Raw genomic sequence first — 21,423 nt, 5'->3', positions numbered from 1 at the left:
GGTCCTCGGGAGGAGGGGTTTCTCAGCCACCACCACCCGCCCCCAGGTTCCATGTCATCTCCTGGTTCCTTCTTCCCTGCAGCTGGACCGACCCACCAAGCAGATGCGAGAGGCAGAGGAAAGGCTCAAAGCCATTCCCCAGTTTTGCTTCCCTGATGCCAAGGACTGGCTCCCTGTGTCAGAGTATAGCAGGTGAGACCTGGCCTGACCGGAGGGAGGAAGGGGCATAGCCTTCTTTACCCCCATAGCAGTAGGCACCTGAGTGGGGCCTGCTCTAGTCTCATCCTCCTCTCCTACAGCAACCTGGCCCTTCACCCAACCCTGAAGATGACAGTCCCTATTCTTGGGGGCTGTTTCCTAGGTCCTCTCACACCTCCCTGACGCCAGACCTCTCTTTGTTCCAGTGAGACCTTTTCTTTCATGCTGACTGGGGAAGATGGCAGCAGACGCTTTGGCTACTGCAGGCGCTTACTGGTGAGTGAGGCCATTTGGTCCTCGGGCTGGCAGGCAGGGGCTAGGTCAGGGTGTGTGTGTGTGTGTGTGTGTGTGTGTGCCCTTCTGCAACTTTAGCTTGTATGAAATCCTATGTTCTGTTCCCTGAGGCCACCCCCAACCCCCTGCCAACACACACATTTTCACAGGTGAGGCCACCCTGGGAGAGCAGGGCTCAGAGTGGTGCTTCTGAGGGGGCCTTAGGATCGGAGATTATCTGGAATAAGGGGAGGGAGTGGGTTTTCGTGTCTTTTTAGTTTTTCTCTACTTTTTCTTCATTTTCCTTGGGATCGTGGGCTCTGATTGCTGGTCTCTGGTTGCAGGATCGAATCACCCCCAGCAGTATGTATATATGCATCAGATTCGGTGAGGGACAACATTCCTCACCTCCATACCTGGCCAGGCTGTAGTGGGGAGGAGGCCTGTCTGTGGTATGGTAGGGCTGGAGATTGGGGAGGGACAGAGACATATCTTCTCTGGGAATCTAAAAGAGATACCTTGAATCTAGGGGAAAGGGATTAGGTTTTGAAAATGTTAGCCATTTTGTAAAGAGAAGTCCTTCACCATCTCCATTCCCATTAGTCCTGGGAAATAGATTAGGGTAGAGGCCCAGAGCCTGGCCCCTGCTGGACTCCTCACTTGGAGCACTGGGTTGTTGACAATGTTTTGGGGTTTCCAGGCCTTAGCAAGAGAAAGCCTCCCCAGATACCAGTCTAGGGGTAGATGAAGGGGGCAGGAGCCCTGAAGGAAGGATTTGGGGCCAGTCATTCATTCATTCAGAAACACATCATCCCTTATCAGAAGCCCTGACCTATTGAGAGTCAGGCATGTGCTAAAGGCATATAAAGATAAGTTTAACATGGATCTTCTCTCGAGGAACTTTAGATGGCCTGTTACAGGAGATTGGACTTTCAACACAGGAAAGGCCAAGGGAATAGACATTGTTTAGAACCTGTCACATTCCAAGCTAGATGCTTCAAGTATGTTTTTTAAAAAAAATGATCACAATAGCCCATGGGTTGTTATTATCCCTGATCCATAGATTGGGAAGTCAAAACTCAGAGGTAGAATGACTTGCCCAAGGTCACACAGAACCAGAAGGGAAGTCGTTTGTCACCAATCGGGTACTCTTGGATCACCCCCAGAGGATGGACTGGGGAGAGGGGGTGTTGGGAGGTAGAGTGCCCAGGGAGGGGTGAAGGGCATATGCACAGGAGCGATGCCAGGTGGTGAGCCAGGCAGAGGCCAGCAAGCCTCTGGCCGCCTGGGCCTCCTGGGCTTGGAAGGAGTGTTGTGAAGGCTGCCTTTGCTGGAACATAGATGCAGCAGAGCTGCTCCTTTGCAGTGGGGCTGCTGCCCCCAGGGAAGAGCGTGTTTGTCCTGGCGTGCTCAGAGAGGGCCTGGGCTGGGTCCCTGCCAAGGGGGCTGGCACTAGCTCGGCATTCCTGCAGATTGGACACAATGATTCTAACCCAAATCCCACATACTTGATTTAATCACTTGGGGCTTTAGGGGAGGCGGGGGAGAGGGAAAGAGACAGGAGTGAGTTTCAGGCCTAATATGGACAAAAACAGATTCTGCCTTCTCTGTATCTGTGACGTGTGGCCAGCAGGTTTGGAGACTGAAATAGCCCCATCTGCATTTGCTTAGCAGCCTGCATGAGGGGCCAGCACCTGCTGCTCTGCTCCCTCCTGACTCGGACTTGCCAGGCCCTCCAGGCCTCTGAGCCCTGCTGGAGAAGGCACTGAAGCCTGCATGGGGGCTCTGGGCCTGGGAGCTCTCAGTGCATGTCTCCCCTTCAGCTACCCACCATTTTTTTTTTTTTTTTTTTGAGACGGAGTTTCACTCTTGTTGCCCAGGCTGCAAGTACAATGGCGTGATCTCAGCTCACCGCAACCTCCACCTCCCGGGATCAAGCAATTCTCCTGCTTTAGCCTCCTAAATAGCTGGGATTACAGGGATACGCCACCACGCCCAGCTAATTTTGTATTTTTAGTGGAGACGGGATTTCTCCATGTTGGTCAGGCTGGTCTCGAACTCCCAATCTCAGGTGATCCACCTGCCTCGGCCTCCCAAAGTGCTGGAATTACAGACGTGAGCCACCACGGCCGGCCATGCCCACCTTTTAAGTCCTGTTCTTCTTTGTGCTCCTTTACTCTATAGCAAACCTCTACCAATTGTCTTTGTTTCTTTTCCTTCCTGTCAGAAAGCAGCAGGCTTTAGGGTTAAGACAGCCAAACAGGGCCAAAGCAAACTTCTGGCTCCACAGCTTCTAGATAGGTGGTCTCAGGCAATGGCTTAATCTTTTTGAACTCAGTTGCCTCATCTATGAAGGAGATAATAATCCCTGTCTCACAAATCTCTTGTAAAGTTCCAAGTCAGGTATAGCAAATGTTCGATAAATAGTAGCTCCCATCTCTTGTTTTCAGTTTGCTCTCTTAGAATGGAGGTGGATTAAGAAAGGGGGAAAAGAACCAAAAAAGGAACGTTATGCTGAATATGCCCTATGGGGCTAAAAAGCTACAATGGCTTGCTCCTAAGGATGTACCCTAGTCCTTCCCATCTGCTGGGGTCCCAGCCTCAGGGATATGAATCCACCCATCACCCTGTAGCCTCTGCCAAACTGCTTTGCCCTTTACCAGCCCCTGTCAGCGTCCTCCTGGGAGGAAGGGCAGAGCCTGTGTGGAGCCTGGCAGGAGCCTGGTACCTGGTGCTGGGAGACCCTGCAGAGCTGAGGCCTGTCCTGAGAGTGGTGGCTTTTCCTTCAGGGCCCTGGTTGCAGAGAGGTTTAGAGGAGGGTTAGAGTCTTCCTCCACTAGAAGTGCAGTCCTTACTCCTCAGTTCCCAAGGAAAAGGAGCCAGAAATGGTAATCATGCATTCTCTGTGTCTGTCTCTCTCCTCCTCCTCCTTGTCCTGGCCCAGCCAAGTGGGAAAGGGCCCCGGTTGCCAGAGGTGTACTGTGTCATCAGCCGCCTTGGCTGCTTCGGCTTGTTTTCCAAGGTAAGAGGCTCTGGCAGGCTTCCCTCCCCCTGCCCCAGCTGACAGCTCCCACAGGAGTATCTGCAGCCAGCTTAGATGAGAAAACCACCTGTGAGTGTGAGCAAGCGGGAGACAGAATGCAGGAGCAAGTACCAGTGAGCTCTATGACGCCCTCCCATTCCCCAGCCTGACCCTCTACCCAGCTGGCTGGCATTTCCCCAGCTCCTGTGCTGGCCCTGTCACAGCCCACCCTGGGCCCTGGGCAGAGCCAGAGTCCTTGGGGAAGCAAGAGTGCCCAGGGAGCTGACTCTTGGGTGGTATTTCCTTTGCCCAGCTACTCTGCTCTTGGGGACTGAAGCAAGGCCAGTTAAGGAACAGAGGAATCACTGAGTGCCAAGCAAAACGGGAAGGGTAGAGTGTGCAGATCCTGGCAAGACCGCCTTCCCATCTCCCAGCTTCTGGGCCAGCCCGGTCAGATGCTTGGCTGCCCTCTTCTCTGCCAGGAGGGGAGAAGGGCACTGCCCTGACACCCTTCCTCTCTGGGCTGCTGGCGGTGGGCACAGGTCCTAGATGAGGTGGAGCGCCGGCGTGGGATCTCCGCGGCATTGGTCTATCCTTTCATGAGAAGTCTCATGGAGTCGCCCTTCCCAGCCCCAGGGAAGACCATCAAAGTGAAGACATTCCTGCCAGGTGCTGGCAATGAGGTAGGGATTTCTGCACCCTCTTCTCTTGGGCTACAGGCTGGGGTGGCAGGAGGACCACGCTAGCCAAGGTAATAGTCTTTGAGGGGTACAGAGCACGGCTCCTCCTTGCTCAACCATGTCAGTGTACCCAATCACTAGGGACCACAACAGCGAACAATAGGAATGTACATGTTGCCCAGCCCTCTGCTCCTCCCAGGGGCCTTCCCTGACCCATTTGGACTAAACTGCATTCCATCTGCCTTCCTTTTGTTCATTCATCGAACAGTTACTGAATGTGTGCCATCTCACAGTCAGAGATTGCGCCAGACCTCAGAGCAGAGTCAGAGTTAGAGGAACACGGCTCTGTCCTCATGAAGTTTGTAGTCTAGTGGGAGATACTGATATTATAATAAACACGTTTACATATACATAGGTAATTCCTAAATGTGTTACCAGCCAAGTGAAAGCACAGGACCTTATGAGAGTGTGGAACAAGGGTTCTGCTTTAAATTAGGGGCCAGGGAAGGTCTCCTCTGAGAAAGTAACACTTTACCAGAGACCTAAGTGGTGAGTGGGGGCAACTAAATGAAGCAGGAGGAGGGAGACGGAAAGAGAAGGATATGAATGGGAGAAGATTTTTCCAAGTAGAGGAACCAGCATCTGCAAAGGCAAAAGTTGGGCAAGTGCATGTGCTGGTCAGAGGGTTGACGGGGGTGGGTTGGCAGGCAAGAACCCAATCACGATGTCCCTGCTAGGCCAAGTTAAGGATTTGGGGATTTTATCTAAAGCAGGGGTATGATAAGATCTGATATATGTTTTCATTTTATTTTTTTGAGACAGGGTCTCACTCTGCCACCCATATTGTGCAGTGGTGCTGGAGTGCAGTGGTGCTGGAGTGCAGTGGTGCTGGAGTGCAGTGGTGCTATCATGGCTCACTGCAGCCTCACCCTCCCAGGCTCAAGCAATTCTCCCACTTCAGCCTCCTGAGTAGCTGGGACTACAGGCGTGCACTACCACACCCAGCTGACTTTTGTATTTTCTATAGAGACAGGGTTTCACCATGTTGCCCAGGCTGGTCTTGAACTCCTGGACTCAAGCAATCCTCCCACCTCTGCCTCCCAAACTGTAGGGACTACAGGCATGAGCCACCTGTGGCCAGCTGATACATGTATTCAAAGCCCACTGTGGCAGCCGTGTAGCTAATGGTTGGAGTGAAAACAGGGAGACCAGCAGGGATACTGTTGTGGCACTACAGGCAAGAGATGATGGCAGCTTTGGATTAAGATGTGGTAGAACAGGGGAAGGGAAGTAGATGGATTTTAGAATTAGGACCAATAGCACTTTGTGTTTGATTGGAAATAGGGCATAGTTGTCACAGAGACTGTAAGGCTGACTCCCAGTTTTCTGGCTGGAGCCCCAGGGTAGATGATGGAGCCATGTACTGAGATGGGAGCTCGTGAAGGAGAAGCAGGTAATGAGGAGGAAGAGTCCAAATGTGTACATGTCAAGTTTGAGATGCCCGTGAGACCCCCAATAGAAGATATGTAGTAGCAAAGAGTGTAAATAGGGAAGAGAAGAGAGCCCAGTATGGGGTCCTCCTCAGTCCTGGGGAACCCCAACATGCAGAGGCCCTGCAGGAGAGGAGCCATAGCCCTGAAGTTTGAGGAGAGGGGAACACGAGGGGAGGGCTTCGGCTGAGGAGCACCTCAAAAAGGAAACCATGATCTGAAGCAGGTACCACCAAGAGGTCAGGATGAGGTGTGGAAGATCTTGACAAGTGCAGGGCCCAGAAGTTGGGCTGGAGTGAGTTGAGAAGTGATGGGGGTGAGGAAGTGGAAACAGCCTGTGTAGACATCTTCTCAAGATTGCATGGCTGTGGAGAGAAATAGGGAAGAGGGCAGCAACTGAAATGTGGAACTAGGGAAGCTTGTTAGGGGTGGTTGTTTGTATGCTGGTGGGAATGGCTGCCAGAGGAAGAGGTTCAAGCTACAGGAGGAGGAGGGGCTAACAGAGTGTACTGAGAAGATGTGAGTGTTAGGCTCCATGGAGGGCTTGGCATTTATTGGGAGAGGAGGGAGTGGCTTAGTAGATACTGGATTCTCATCTGATGGCTTTGATTTTCTCAAAATAGAAAAGGTCAGACCAGGCACAGTGGCTCATGCTTGTAATCCCAGCACATCGGGAGGCTGAGGTGGGGGGGATCACTTGAGGTCCGGAGTTTGAGACCAGCCTGGCCAATATGTTGAAACCCCGTCTCTTCCAAAAATACAAAAAAAAAAAAAAATTGCCAGGTGTGGTGGCGCATGCCTGTAATCCTAGCCACTCAGGAGGCTGAGACAGGAGAATCTCTTGAACCCGGGAAGTGAAGGTTGCAGGGAGCCAAGATCGTGCCACTGCACTCCAGCCTGGGTGACAAAGCGAGACTCCATCTCAAAAAAAAAAAAAAAAAAAAAATATATATATATATATAGAAAAGGTCATTCTTTGAGATGGATGTTGGGTTCTAGGAGAGGGAAGAGTAAATAAATTAGTTGTAGAGAATGGGAGAAGGACTGACCAAAAAAGCATACCAAGCTTGCTGAGCAGTGGCAACTCCTAGCTTGAGGGCTTTCTCCTCGCCTCTTTTCTCCCCTTCATTTAGAGGAACTTTAGGCTTTGTGGTGGCTGTGGGGCACAGGATAGGTGACCCTTGCCTTATAGCCCAGCATCGTGCCTGGGAGCTCTTCGTGGTCTGGCACTGGCCACCTCACTGGGCTCTCATCTTCTGACTTGATACTTACTCTTCTCTCAACCCTACTTCCTTTTGCCTAGAAGACACTTCCCTTCTTTTCTCTTTGGGGAGTCAAGTACCTTGTGCTCTGAAAGGCTTCCCTGACCCCTCCCCACGCACATGAGCTTGGCTGCCCTCCTAGATATCCTGCCTGTCCCTGTGCAGATGTTCGTCACACCCACTGGACTCCCAGGCTGTAACTGCTCGGTTCCTTCAGACCCCTGGGCCTGATCTCCTTGAAGGCAGGGATGCATGGAACAAGACCAGGAGTGGGAGCAGCCTCTGTGAATTCTCAATCCCTGGGGGAAGGGGGAGGGCTGGGCCCCAGGGACAGTAGGGACTAGGTGGGGCTGGGTGCTAGAGAGCAGAGCCTGTTGGGCTGCATGCAGGGAGCTTGTGACTTCTGGGGCAGGGACAGGGCCTGGAGCAGGTATAAAGGGCTCTGGCATCATTGTGGTACTTCTTTCCTTGAGCCCACATTCACTGACCATTTGGGGTGTACCCAGCATCTGGCAGATCACCGGTCCTTCCAGGAGTACACCATCAGGTGGGAGAGACCGTGGACACAGACCGCTACTGTGCCCTGTGCCCATTTTGCTGCTTCTCTGGGGCCCAGAAGGATGGATGCTGAGTTAGGAATCAGAACGCCTTCACTTGCTTAGACTCTGAGGAACAAATGAGATGATGTGGGTATAAAAACTCCTTGTAAAGCATTACCTTTGATGCCATCGGGCAATGAGAGAGAACTGATTTCTCACCCTAGTTTTCAGGAGGCCTTCACATCTATGCAGCACACACACGCTATGGGACCAAGGATGAGGCCAGGCAGACCCCAGGGACAGCTGCTTTGGCACAGCCTGAGCGTCAGCAGTTCCTCCTGCCCTCACCACTGGGGTCACTCGCTACCTTCCACCCCCATGACTGCCCCCAGAGAAGTGGCTCTCTGAGCTGTGGCACTGACCTTGGGAGCCACCTTTGGAGGAAAGAAGGCTAGGCCTAGCCCTGATAAGACAGTCCTGCTTCCTGGCAAGGTTGCAGAATGGCCAGCTCTTTGCTTGTGTTTTCTTTGTGCCTGGCACAGGACTTAGGGTGATGGAGATAAAGGCCAGGATGGCAGGACAAATAGCCTCTGGAAGGAAACTCTTTCTAGCAGGAAAGGGAGGGGGACAGGGCAACAAGGACACCAGCATTGCCTTTCCAGAGGTGGCTGGGATTAGAGTCCTGGGATGCGGAGATGCCTGGAGAGCAGTGGGGTCTAGTCAGCATTAAGGGCTTAGACCTTTGTCTGGGGAGGTGGGCAGGAGGACCCTAGAGATGTGGCTGTGTGGTTCCCTGCTTCTCCCTATCTCTAAGAGCAGTCAGCTCTCCTCTCTTCCTGAGGTCCCGATGGATGGTCCCTCAACTCCTTCCTTCTGGATCCTTCCCCTCTTTCACAGGCAGCCCTCTCACCCACAGCCTGGGTGTTCAAGTGCTGTGAGAGTGGAGCTGTAGTCTGAGGGGTTGGAGGAGAGGGGTTTACTGCATAGCAGTAACCTGGAAGCAGTAACCAGAGAGACCTGGAAAAGAGCAGGTGGGAAGGGGAAAGCAGCCTCCAGTTGCTTCGTGGAGGGCTGGAGGGCACCACCCACCTGGCTGGCCCAGGCCCACTTTTCCATCGCTCTCCTGCAGGTGTTAGAGCTGCGGCGGCCCATGGACTCACGGCTGGAGCACGTGGACTTTGAGTGCCTTTTTACCTGCCTCAGTGTGCGCCAGCTCATCCGAATCTTTGCCTCGCTGTTGCTGGAGCGCCGGGTCATTTTTGTGGCAGATAAGCTCAGGTAGGGCCCAGCCGGGCAAGGAAGAAGAGGGGAGGGGGAAGGCATGTCCACAAGCGAATCAGCAAGTGTTCAGGAGCCTAAGCACTTGCTGGCTGGTGCTGGAGTGGGGCTGTGCATAGGGAGATAAAGACTAGGTGGAAAGGTAGCACCCCGTGTGGGTGAGGGAGAAGGGTTTGGGAGCACACAGATGGCGGGATTGAGAACCCTGTGGAGGGCTTGGCCTGAGGGAAGAGGGAGGGACATTTCTTCCTTTGCAACAGCCAAGACTGTGCAGATGGCGGTATATGTACAGGGGAAAGGTTAAGAAATTGAGATTTTTTGGCGGATGGTTGCATTTCTTCTGGAGGGGGAGGCAAAGCCATCTCAATGGGATGCTGAGTTTGAGGAAACAGCCGCTGTGAGGAAGGGGCAAGAGCACTGACTGGGGACAGTGTGAGGAGTGCTGAGCCAGCCAGTGAGGGTCCTGTGGAGGGTGTCCCCTGGAGAAGGCGACTGCAGTGGTCCAGGGCTGGGCACTGGGAGGGCTGGGGAGAAGGATGCCATGGGGGCATTGAGGTGCAGAGAGGAGAGTGGGTGAGGAAGGCTGGCCAGCCCACACCAGGAAACGATGTGCAGGGCCTGGAGGTGCCAGGGAAGTGGGGGAGCTGGTTTAGGAGGAGTAAGAAAAGAGCTGGGTGGGTCACAAGTCTTGGTCTGAAATGCTGGCATTTAGGACTTTAGAGGTAGAGGTGTCAAGGTCTGGTGGTGACCATGGGACGGGTGGCAGAAGTGATGGTCACTGGACCTGAGGCATTTTAGGAAGGAAGAAGTGAGAGCTCTTCTAGACAGCCAAGGTTGAAGAGAGAAAGTTTTATGTCAGTGGTGGTTGGGGGGTGACACAGGCAAGGGACAGTGATATGGCTCCAATGAGTGGAGGAACACTAGGGCTTTTGGTTCTTACGCTGGTTTAGATAAAACGACACGGACACAGGTGGGGTCGGTTTTAAGGAGCGGAGAGTTTAATAGGCAAGAAGGAAAGAAGAAAGGAGAAGTACAGAGACAGAGGGAGGGAGGCTCCAAAGCCAAGAGAGGGAACCTCAAGTGCTGTGGACACCAGCCAGTTTTATAAGTAGGCTGGAGGAGGTGGTGTTTGATTTGCATAGGGCTTAGGGGATTGGTTTGACCTGGCATGTCACTCATGTAGCCCCTGAAAAAGCTGGCCCTCCCATCCTCGCCTTTTAATATGCGAATATAGGGTGCCTGATGTTCTACACACGTGGGAATATGCGGGGCAGCCATGCTGCTAGGCACATGTGGGGGCAAGGGCAAGAAGACAACGGTGAGAATTGCCGTGTTGGGTGGACCCAATTTCTAATGGTCTGTATTTGCATATCAAAGGTTGCCTGCCTGGCTGTAAGAGCTAGGGCTTGCTTTCTAGACAAGAAACGTTTTTGAGCTGCTTTAAAAGAAACGAAGCGCGGTGGCTCATGCCTGTAATCCCAGCACTTTGGGAGGCCGAGGCTGGCAGATCACAAGGTCAAGAGATTGAGACTATCCTGGCCAACATGGTGAAACCCTGTATTAGCTGGGTGTGATGGCAGACGCCTGTAGTCCCAGCTATTCAGGAGGCTCAGGCAGGAGAATCGCTTGAATCTGGGAGGTGGAAGCTGCAGTGAGCGGAGATTGTGCCACTGTACTCCAGCCTGGGAGTTAGACTCCGTCTCAAAATAAGTAAATAAATAAAAAATTAAAAATTAAAAAGAAACAAAAACTTTTCCTCTCTGTGTAAAATAATTTAATAACTCCTACAACAACAGGATGGGTTATTGGCAACATGTTACGTATTGTTTTGGTCAAAGAATCCATCCCAAGTAGTGGCTTCTCTAGAGTGGTCATTTGGACATTGATTAAACCACCTTAATGTCAGGTGCTCAGAGGAGGGCAGTGAAGGAAAATCCCCCTTCTGGTTTGCCCTCCAATAAGTCCTGAATCCCTGGGATATTCCCTTCCATATATATGAGGGAGCAGTTGAGAGGAGCCTGAGAAATGAACTCCCGATTGCCCTCACAGGGACAGGAACCCAGGCCCATCCTCAGCCCAGGAGAAGCAAGGAGGAAGAAAAACCAGAGCTGCTGACTTTTCCATAGAGTGCCAGGGTTTAGAAAGGAAAACTGCCCCTCACTTGTGCCCATCACAGCCTCAGTGCTTCTGTGTCTCACAGTTCTAGGTATTTTGTGGGCCCATCAGGCCCCTGTGAAGAAATCTAGCCCAACAGCTGGAATGAGCTAGGTACAGCAGCTCAAAGAGGCCCCTCCTGTGTGCCAGCCATGGTCATTGTCAGCCAACAAAGCCCCTGACTGCCCGGCTTTGGTGCCCTGGCCTGGCCTTAGTGGCCCCTAAGAGAGCCTGGACCATGTTTCTTTTCCTGAAGGTTCTACCCTCTTAATGCATGGCTGAGCCTCTTCTTTGCCACCCCGCCCCCTAGCCCAGCTCCCATGGGGCTGTGAATACAGCTATTGTTTCCTGTGGTTGCAGCTGCCTCTGAGCACATTCCAGGACCATTCTGGGAGGGACGATCCCAAGGTCTTGTTCTTGGCCTGGCCGGGTATTCAAGTTCTGCCAATTTGGGGTCTTGGAAAAGATGTCCTTGTTCTGCCTGGGGTCTGCCTCCGGCTGGAGAGGGGAGGGGTAGGTCCAGCCAGCTCATGTTCCATTGATGGTGATTTAGGTTTTCCACAAGTTCTTTGTCCCTCTTGCCTAGTTCTGATGTGGGGTGGGAGAGGGTACCCAGGATCTGCATTCACTGGCCCTAGGGGTTTACAAAACCCTCCTGCCTCCTCAGCCACGGGCCCAGTAATGTGCCCCCAAACCCAAGACAGCCCTTTTCCAGATCTTTGTCAGATGACTGTCCTGCGGGATGCTGCATACCTTCCTGGCTGTTTGTAAGTGCATTTCCCTGAGAGTAGCACTGTTGTCCCTGAGGCGCTACGCAGTGGGAAAGTGGGGGCTTCACCAGTCTGCAGGGTCCCTGAGCCCCATTAGCATTTTTGTTGCACTGGGAGGTTTATGATCAAAGGCTGTCCTGAGCCTCCAGTGAACTCTAAGGTCCTGGGCCTGGGCTCAGGTGCTCTGTCTCTCTGTCTGCCCATCAGTACCCTCTCCAGCTGCTCCCACGCGGTGGTGGCCTTGCTCTACCCCTTCTCCTGGCAGCACACCTTCATTCCTGTCCTCCCGGCCTCCATGATTGACATCGTCTGCTGTCCCACCCCCTTCCTGGTTGGCCTGCTCTCCAGCTCCCTCCCCAAACTGAAGGAGCTGCCTGTGGAGGAGGTGGGCCATGGGGTGAACCAGCTGGGGGGAAGGGTGGAAGGGGAAGCAGGTGCTGGGATCTTACTTGTGGCCCCTCGGCCTCTTTACCAGGCTCTTATCCTTTCTCCCTGGGAGGTCTGTCCCCGGCTGGAGTTCTTCCTGTTATCTGACCCTGGGAACCTGGGAGGTCTGGAGGCCTGGCAGAGGGCATTGCGGGACTCATGCCTTGAGCCACTCTGCTAATGACTCCTTTTCTCAGGCGCTGATGGTGAATCTGGGATCTGACCGATTCATCCGACAGGTAAGAGGGTGGGTGCTTGCTAGATCAGGCTCCTGAGCACCCTGCACCATCACACACACTACTCAACTTTCACAATCTGTTTGTTGAGCTCTCTGGGTTCCATACTTACTCACAGACTAGTCAAAGGTGGAGAGAAGCTAGTCTTGGAATCTTTGACCTCAGCAGGGTCTGCCTTTCCAGTGGCATCATCAGCTTCTGGAAGGCAGTGTGGGAACCTGAAGAACACGGCCTGGGAGTCCACAGACTTGACCACTGGACTTTGCCCGCTTTGAGCCACATGGTCTTAGGCCTCTAAATTCCTCTGAGCTCTAAAGCAGAGGTGGTGACAACATCCGCCTTGAAATGTTGCTGGGGGTTACACAAATATAGATTGTTGTGTAACGTACAGGTTTGCAATCATTGTTGTCAACTACAAAAAGCCTTTGTTAGTCGTGGAAATCCTCCTGACTCTCTACCAAGGAGCACAACCCAGTGCCTCCCCTATAGAAATGTACTTACTGTCTGTTACACACCAGTGATGTAGCTGAGGACTCCCTGGGTACCAGGCATAGTGATATGGACACAGAAACAGAGTGTAGAGACTGAAACAACAGTCTAACTTCATTCCTGAGACATAGGCTGGCCACGGTCTCCCTGCCCCAAGCCAACTGTGCCTCCTACCTAGAGCTGAAGATGGAGGACTTGGGGAGACCTAATCAGGAACCCCTGGCTAGTCCTGGTCACAAAGGCCACTGGCTCTACCACTTTTTTTTTTTTTTTTTTTTGAGACAGGGTCTCACGGTCATCCAGGCTGGTGTGCAGTGGTACAATCATGACACTGCAGCCTCGACCTCCCTGGGCTCAGGTGATCCTCCCCACGTCAGCCTCCTAAGTAGCTGGGAGTACAGGTGCATGCTACCATACTTGACTAATTGTTTTGTGTGTGTGTGTTTTACAGATAGAGGGACCTGCTAAATTGCCCAGGCTCAGGCTGGTCTCGAACACCCTCCTAGGCTCAAGTGATCCTCCCACTCAGCCTCCCAAAGTGTTGGGATTACTGGCATGAGCCACTGTGCCAGGCCCTCTACTACTTTTAATCTCTGTAATCTTGGGCAAGTTTCCTAACCTTTCTGTGCTCCAGTTCCTCATCTTAAAATGAGGTTGATGATAGTTATGAGGGTTATTGGGAGAGATAAATGAGATTACCTACTCAAGCTCTTCTAACAGGTCTTAGCACATAGTAAGAGCTCAGAGTCAGCTCTGATTGTCACTGCTTTCTTTCTCCTGCAGATGGACGACGAGGACACATTGTTACCTAGGAAGTTACAGGCAGCTCTGGAGCAGGCTCTGGAGAGGAAGAATGAGCTGATCTCCCAGGACTCCGACAGTGACTCCGACGATGGTGAGGATAGTGCCCGGGCATGGTCAGCTCTGCTCCAGGCTCCCTCTGCTCTGGGTCAGGGCCCCATAGGGCCAGAACTCTGCCTCTGCGCATCAAACCCTTTCTGGCTGATGAGGACCTTGGTCTCACTCTAGCGTCTTTTCTACCCCAGGTGGTTTGGGAAGGAAAACCCAAAGACATGTGGCAACCCCAAAGATACTTTCTGCTGACAGAAAACTAATTATTCCTCCCTCTCAGGCCTTACCTCAAGCCATTGCAGGAGATGAAAGGAACTTCCTCTTCCTTGGAAGCCAGAAAAATCACTTAGGGTGAGGGATATGACAAAAGTGGTGCTCTGGTTTCTACTTTAATTCATCCAGCAATTATGTTTCAACTTCCATGTTCAGAACATAGTTTCTGGCCTTCGGCAGCTTGTAGGCTAGTTACAAGGCCATAGGCACAAGAGAGAAAGCTTCCAGAGGCTGGGCGCAGTGGCTCACGCCTGTAATCCCAGCACTTTGGGAGGCCGAGGCGGGTGGATCACCTGAGGTCAGGAGTTCGAGACTAGCCTGGCTAACATGGTGAAACCCCATCTCTACCGCTACTAAAAATAGAAAAATTAGCTGGGCGTGGTGGTGTGCACCTGTAATCCCAGCTACTTGGGAGGCTGAGGCAAGAGAATTGCTTGAACCTGGGAGGTGGAGGTTGCAGTGAGCTGAGATGGCACCATTGCACTCTAACTTGGGCAACAAGAGTGCAACTCAGTCTCAAAAAGAGCTTCCAGAACAGAAGAGTGGTACTGGGTGGAAGTCTTGTTGGGGAGAGGAAGACTACACCAGGCGAAGATTTGAGGAAGGCTTTGCAGGCTCTTGACCTGAACCTCAAAGATTTTCTTTTCCCTTCCAGAATGTAATACCCTCAATGGGTTGGTGTCGGAGGTGTTTATCCGGTTCTTTGTGGAGACCGTTGGGCACTACTCCCTCTTTCTGACACAGAGTGAGAAGGGAGAGAGAGCCTTTCAGCGAGAGGCCTTCCGCAAATCTGTGGCCTCTAAAAGCATCCGCCGCTTTCTTGAGGTTTTTATGGAGTCTCAGATGTTTGCTGGCTTCATCCAAGACAGGGAGCTAAGAAAGTGTCGGGCAAAGGGTAAGGCTTGTTTATCAGCTCTCTTCTCTCTCTAATTTTTTCACCCACAGCAGGGCTGAAGAACCAGGTACTATGATGGAAGTTCTTGGACATCAAGCTAGGGCCAGGCCTCTTAACATCCCTTTACTTCTGTTAGAAACTTCCAAGGGAGCATTCTCTTCCTCCTGTCCCAGTAAATGCCTTCACAAGGCTGTGCACAGGCTGCGCCACATAGCTAGAGATGGGACTCATCTCCGCCTAGGAGCAGCATGCTATTGGTTGCCCACCCCTTACTCAAAGAGGAGGATAGAAGAAAGCCCTTCTATCCAGAGAAAAGGAACAGACTGAGCAATTTTGGGGGTTCTGAGAACCCAGGGGTTGGGAATTCCCTTAGAGAGCACTGGGCCAGCTGTTGTAGGTTGGTGGCAGTCTTCATTGAAGGCAGATGGTTATCTCGCTTTTTGCTATTTCATCAGCTCATTCTAGGACTCTTTCATCTCATCACAATCTTTCTCTCTAACCTCAGGGTTAGTACTTCTTCTGTCCTCTAATACTATCCATTTAGTATAACAACCTTTTTGGAAAAACATGGTAGAATTGTCTGAAGGAAGCCAGAGATGTCCACTTGGGGCACCTCTGAACTGAGAAGCAGCCTTCTCGCCCTAGTGCAGCTTGGGAATGTGCATGGGGAGGCAGGGTGGCAGCAGCGAACCCCAGCAAGATGTCGCTAATGATTGCTTTGATGAGCCAGTCTGAATTCTAGTAAGATGCTCCTGCAAATTATCATCCCAGATGCTTGCTTTCTCGTTTTCTGGCATCTGTGCTCCATGGTTCCCTTCATGTAGGCCTCTCCTTCCCTTTCCTTCCTCCAATGACTATTCTCTTCCCTGTGCCTCTTTCTCTTACCCAGGTCTTTTTGAGCAGCGAGTGGAACAGTACTTAGAAGAACTCCCAGACACTGAGCAGAGTGGAATGAATAAGTTTCTCCGAGGTTTGGGTAAGTAGCCTTGTTACTGATGAGATAGATGTTCAGCAAGAAGGAAGGGGCTGGGGGATTTGTGCCCCCAAATACTCTAAATCCATGTCCACATGTGTTATACTGGGGCTGTAGACAGAACAGGAGGTAGACATCCCATAGTGATGAGAAGGCTCTCAGCCAGAATTCCAAGGGCATTTTGCACAGTAATAGTCCTTCAATATCTGTGGGGGATTGGTTCCAGGATACCCAAAGATACCAAAATCCACAGATGCTCAGGTCCCTTCTATAAAATGGCTTAGTATTTGGATATAACCTGTGCACATCCTCCCATATACTTTAGATCATCTTTAGATTACTTATAATACCTAATACAATGTAAACTGTGTTATTTTATTTATTTTACATTTTATTTTATTTTAGAGGCAAGGTCTGGCTCTGTCACTCAAGCTGGAGTGCAGTGGTGTAATCCTAGCTCACTGCAGCCTCAAACTCCTGGACTCATGTGATCCTCCCTCCTCCACCTCCTGAGTAGCTGGGACTACAGGTGTATGCCATTACGCCTGGCTATTTTTAAAATTTGTTTTGTAGAGATGAGGTCTTGCTATGTTGCCCAGGCTGGTCTCAAACTCCTGGGCTCAAGTAATACTCCCATATTGACCTCCCAAAGTGTTGGGATTACAGGCGTTAGCCAGTGCACCCAGCTGTAAATAGATATTATACTGTATTGTTTAGGGAATAATGACGAGAAAAAAAAAAGTCTATATATATTCAGTACAGACACCACCATTCATTTTTTCCCCCAAATATCTTTGATTTCCAGTTGGCTGAATCTATAAACATGGAACCCATGAACGCAGGACTCATGGATACGGAGGGCAGGCTGTATTTACCATATTGCATTACAAAGAGGAATCCCAGGTTCCCACATACCTCAGGTCTTTCTGTGTGCACTCCATCCTGAATGAATATGAAGGCCATTAGAGCCAGTGAGCTTTCCTCTAGACCATAACAGGTCTGCAGACACAACAGTGCGAGTGCCCTTCCTGCAAAATGCTCCCCTCCCTGCAGGGTGCTCAGCCCGTCAGATCAGAGAATCAGAGCATGTTTCTGTTTAAAGAGAAATTGAGACCAAAGAGGTTAAGTGGCTTCCCTAAAACCACACAGCGATTAATAGCAGTGCCCTAATTAGAGCTCTCACGTGTTTTCCCTACCCTGGATCAGATCACAGCTATAATCCAGTCTCCTAATCCTCTTCCTCTCCCATGAGAGGGTTATGGCTACAAGGAGGAGAGGGAGTGGAGGTTGGAAGGGATAACACTGAACATTCTCTCTCTTGTCCTCTCTGGCCCACAGGCAACAAAATGAAGTTCCTCCACAAAAAGAATTAAGCCCCCTTCTCAGTAGCAGAGTCCAGTGCCTTGCAGAGCCTGAAGCCTGGGGAGAAGGCCCAGCCTGGGACCCTCTGGGCTGCTGTGGCTCCTCTGCTCCCACAGATCCCATCCTCTAAGCCAGCCCACCTCTGCCTTCATCATATCCCGGGATACTGTTTGTAAATAATCTGCTGTAAGCTTTCTTAACTGTTTTTGTAACAAGCAAAGAGAATATGGTAAATATTTGTATATTCCCAAGGGGCCGGGTGCTTTCCTGTCCTGCTAGAGCATGGATGAAGTTTTGCTGGGTGCTCGTGACTGGCCAGTTTTGTGCAGCTGACTGTCTCAGCCAAACCACTGATCTTCCCCGGAGGCCTTCGGCCTGCCTGCCTGCCTGCCTGAGGCCCCTGCTGCCAGTCTCAGGCCCTGGAGAGCAGATGCTGTCTTGTTATGTACAGGAGGACCTTTTAAAAAAACTTAAGAGTTTCTATTTTTTCCTGGTAGTCCCCATACCCATACCCTCTGTTTTTGAAAGGCAAAGGCCAAGCAGCATGGCACCAGGGTCTTAGGCCTAGTCCTCTCATTCCCCCCAGCCTCTGAGATGGTGTGTCATGGGAAGCCCACCCCCAGCTCTGCCAGTGCTCTCTGGGCCTGGCTCCCAGTCAGTGGTGGCCACGATGCGGTACAGGGCATTCCTCCTTCCCATCTACGGGTGTTCTCAATAAACAGTGTACAGTTGTTTGGGCCCAGAGCCTCATGTGTTCCTTGGCTTTGTTATCTAGAGTTCTCTCTCCTGGGAGTGGGCTGGGACTGGCCAGTCAGGGATGAAACATCACACAGGGAACTGAGTACTAGATTAAGGGGTTAGCTTTAGTGTGAGTCACTGACCTCCCCTAAAATGGAGTTCTCCAGCCTAAGTTGCATGACTGGTCTTTTTTGTTGTTGTTTTTTTTGAGACAGAGTCTCGCTCTGTCGCCCAGGCTGGAGTGCAGTGGCCGGATCTCAGCTCACTGCAAGCTCCGCCTCCCGGGTTCACGCCATTCTCCTGCCTCAGCCTCCTGAGTAGCTGGGACTACAGGCGCCCGCCATCTCGCACGGCTAGTTTTTTGTATTTTTTTTAGTAGAGACGGGGTTTCACCGTGTTAGCCAGGATGGTCTCGACCTCCTGACCTCGTGATCCGCCCGTCTCGGCCTCCCAAAGTGCTGGGATTACAGGCTTGAGCCACCGCGCCCGGCCATGACTGGTCTTAAGAGTTAGAAGATACCCAGTCATTGCAGTAGTTCAGCTTCCCTCAAGTGTTCAGCCTGTGCTTAAGTGTTTCCAGTGATGGAAAGAATGCTCTTTGCCCGTTGGCCCCATTATTAGGTAAATCTTAACATTTTCCTCTTCAGCCTGAAGCCCCTCAGATGTCATTTGAGTGTCCTGACATTGGTGGAGTGAAGCACAGCTAATGCCAACCCAGGCTTGGGCATAGCCCTGACCCACTCCCTGTGACTCTTCCATGTCACTCTGTGAATCATTTTTCCACTGGAACCCTAGGTTTTTATACAGAAAGTACTGCTACTTTCCACAGAAGAGGAAGGAGAGAAACAAGGTGGGAAATAAGGATGGTTTAGGCTTTTCACCCACCAAGGCCTTGGGAGAGCAGAGACTTTGCAAACTCCCAAGTGAGGCATTAAGCTGCAACCATTTTCCTTGGTATTGTGTTTGGGTCTGACAGGATTTGAACCATGAGTAAAGTTTTCCTGTCCTTCCACCCTTGTTGAGAGATGATCCCATCCTAAGTTTCCTCCCCCTCTTCCCTCTCCCCATCTCCACTGAGGCCTGCGCAGGCCTCAACCTGTCCATGGTTTGGGCCTGCTGTCAGCCTCACAGAATAAAGTGGAGGGTTTGTCTTCTGGGAAGGCAAAGTCATTTTCTGGCTCTGCCATTTGCCAGGACTAGGACAGGGATTGAAGCCTCGCGAGTCTTCAGTTCAGATCAAGAGAAAAGATGGATTACAACCAGAAGACTCAGAGTGGGATGTAGTTCCCTCCAGAACTCGTCGCTCTTAACTCAGCCTGGGCTTAGGATAGTCACAGAAGCAGATTCCTTAATAAGAAAAATACAGGCTGGGCGCGGTGGTTCATGCCTGTAATCCTAGCACTTTGAGAGGCCGAGGTGGGTGGATCACGAGGTCAGGAGTTCAAGACCAGCCTGGCCAACATGGTGAAGCCTCATCTCTACTAGAGATACAAAAAATTTGCCGGGTATGGTGGTGCACGCCTGTAATCCCAGCTACTGGGAGACTGAGGCAGGAGAATCACTTGAACCCAGGAGGCAGAGGTTGCAGTGAGCCGAGATTGTGCCATTGTACTCCAGCCTGGGAACAGGACGAGACTGTCTCAAAAAAAAAAAAAAGAAAGAAAAATACAGATTTAATTCCTAAAAGGTACATGCGCTCTCTCTCTTTCCCTTCCTCCCCCATTCTCCTCCACCCTTCCTTTTCAGCATGGCTCCAAAGAACCTTTAGACATGCAATCAGATCACAAGATGTGTATGTGTAAAATTTTTTTTTAAAATTTGCATTAATGGGGTCTCACTGTGTTGCCCAGGCTAGTCTCAAACTCCCGGGCTCAAACAGTCCTCCTGAAGTGCTGGGATTATAGGCATGAGCCACCACATCCGGCCTTATTCATAAATTTTGCCACTTTTACGTATCTTTAAAATACAGTATGTCCTTGCGTGAATACCAGAGCGGTATGTCTACCCGCTACTGTGGCTGCAGCTCTGGTCCCAATCCAGAAAATCAGTACTTGCATATAATGGCTTAGAATAGGCTGCAAGGGCCCATAGAGTGATTGCCATAGCCAAGGCACAGCAGCCTTATGGGGAGAGGAGGGTGTGGACAGTGGGCCTGGCTTGGGGTTTACAAAAAGTATTCAGGGCTTCTTTCCACGTTCTTTCACATGATCTCAGGGCTTCTTTCCACGTTCTTTCACATGATCTCTGGACCTCTAAACCAATGATTTTCAACCCTATCAGATCCAACAGTTTAGTTTTAATAGCAAATACTTTAATTCCCTCCACTACCCTGCAATGAAATTCAAAGATAAGCTACCGAAATATACCTTAACTGTAATACAAAAGGGCAGAAATAAAACAAATATTTTGTTATAATATTTAAATATGTAACTGCTTGTGCACAACTGTACTAGAAGAGATAATCACATGCCTACACATGCCTACACTGTACACAGAATTACTGTGAATGCAACAGCTACCTATGCAGATGGAGAAAAGTGTTGTATCAGCAACTCAGATCCTACTGAGTAGTTATTGGTGAGTTTTCTGAAATGAACAATTTTTGGGAATGTTCTGAACAAAACAAAGTATGAACTTCCCCTGATTTAAACAGTAGTTAGAATCCTAGGAAACTGAGAATTATATGAAAACTGCAAAAACAAAAAACAAACCAACTTTTGGAGTTATATGTAAATGAAGTTAGATTGTAAGTTAGATTTTTCTTTGTTGTGTAGGACCAGCTCATCCATTCCAAGATATTTAGCATCCCTGGTCACTTCCCCTCCATGACTGTGACAACAAAAATGCCCCAATGTGGCCAGGTGTGGTGGCTCATGCTTACAATCCCAGCACTTTGGGAGGCCAAGGCAGGAGGATCATTTGAGCTCAGAAGTTTGAGACCAGCCTGGGCAACATAGTAAAGACCCCACTTCTATTAATTAAAACAAACAAAACCCCCCCCCCCCGTTTTCAAAACACTCCCGTAAAAGATATTGTGGCCACTGAGAGCAAGTGTCCTTAAACAGTGCCTTTCTGACAATACTGGGGCAATTGCTCAGGGATAACAGTGCTATCTCCTCTACCAGGGAAGTCCCCTCACCTGTAGGAGTGTCAGCTCTCCTCTATTCTGCAATTAAGTTAGTTCTTTTAATGCAGGCTGCTTCATTACACTGTTCTAAATGCTCTGATAAACTGTAGTCTTGAAATAAGTATTCTGGGCTTTTTAAAAAGCACTATTTTGAAGAATTGCCCTTAAACAGTATTAGTCAAACTCTGGTTCACATTGGAATCTGTGGAATTAGGTCCCATCTTAGTCCATTTTGTATTGCTATAACAGAATACCTGGAACTGGGTAATTGATAAAGAAAAATATTTATTTGGCTTATGATTCTGATGGCTGAAAAGTTAAAGATTGGGCAGCTGTACTTGAGGGGGGCCTCAGGCTGTTTCAACTCACAGCAGAAAGCAGAAGGG

The 21,423-nt window shown here is 50.6% G+C and overlaps 1 protein-coding gene across 3 annotated transcripts in view; it reads left to right on the top strand.

Annotated features, from left to right (window-relative positions):
* The window catches only part of DENND2B (DENN domain containing 2B), a 178,719-nt gene extending 160,803 nt beyond the window's left edge, over nucleotides 1–17,916 (top strand). The window contains exons 10-20 of one of the 3 annotated variants that reach the window (XM_010384847.2): nucleotides 83–192; nucleotides 405–474; nucleotides 3,416–3,493; nucleotides 4,036–4,176; nucleotides 8,594–8,742; nucleotides 11,874–12,051; nucleotides 12,290–12,331; nucleotides 13,601–13,712; nucleotides 14,598–14,837; nucleotides 15,727–15,813; nucleotides 17,149–17,916. In XM_010384847.2, coding sequence (XP_010383149.1) covers nucleotides 83–192; nucleotides 405–474; nucleotides 3,416–3,493; nucleotides 4,036–4,176; nucleotides 8,594–8,742; nucleotides 11,874–12,051; nucleotides 12,290–12,331; nucleotides 13,601–13,712; nucleotides 14,598–14,837; nucleotides 15,727–15,813; nucleotides 17,149–17,183 — 1,242 coding nt within the window. In that variant the 3' untranslated portion in view covers nucleotides 17,184–17,916. Of the gene's footprint in view, nucleotides 1–82; nucleotides 193–404; nucleotides 475–3,415; nucleotides 3,494–4,035; nucleotides 4,177–8,593; nucleotides 8,743–11,873; nucleotides 12,052–12,289; nucleotides 12,332–13,600; nucleotides 13,713–13,949; nucleotides 14,021–14,597; nucleotides 14,838–15,726; nucleotides 15,814–17,148 lie in introns of those variants that run through there. The other 2 variants (XM_010384848.2, XM_030917212.1) reach the window with 2 other exon arrangements.
* Nucleotides 17,917–21,423: the final 3,507 nt, after the last annotated feature.

Source organism: Rhinopithecus roxellana, chromosome 15, assembly GCF_007565055.1.
Source record: "Rhinopithecus roxellana isolate Shanxi Qingling chromosome 15, ASM756505v1, whole genome shotgun sequence".
In the NCBI taxonomy this organism is placed as follows: Eukaryota; Metazoa; Chordata; class Mammalia; order Primates; family Cercopithecidae; genus Rhinopithecus; species Rhinopithecus roxellana.
This window is presented reverse-complemented; position numbering and strand designations above follow the sequence as displayed.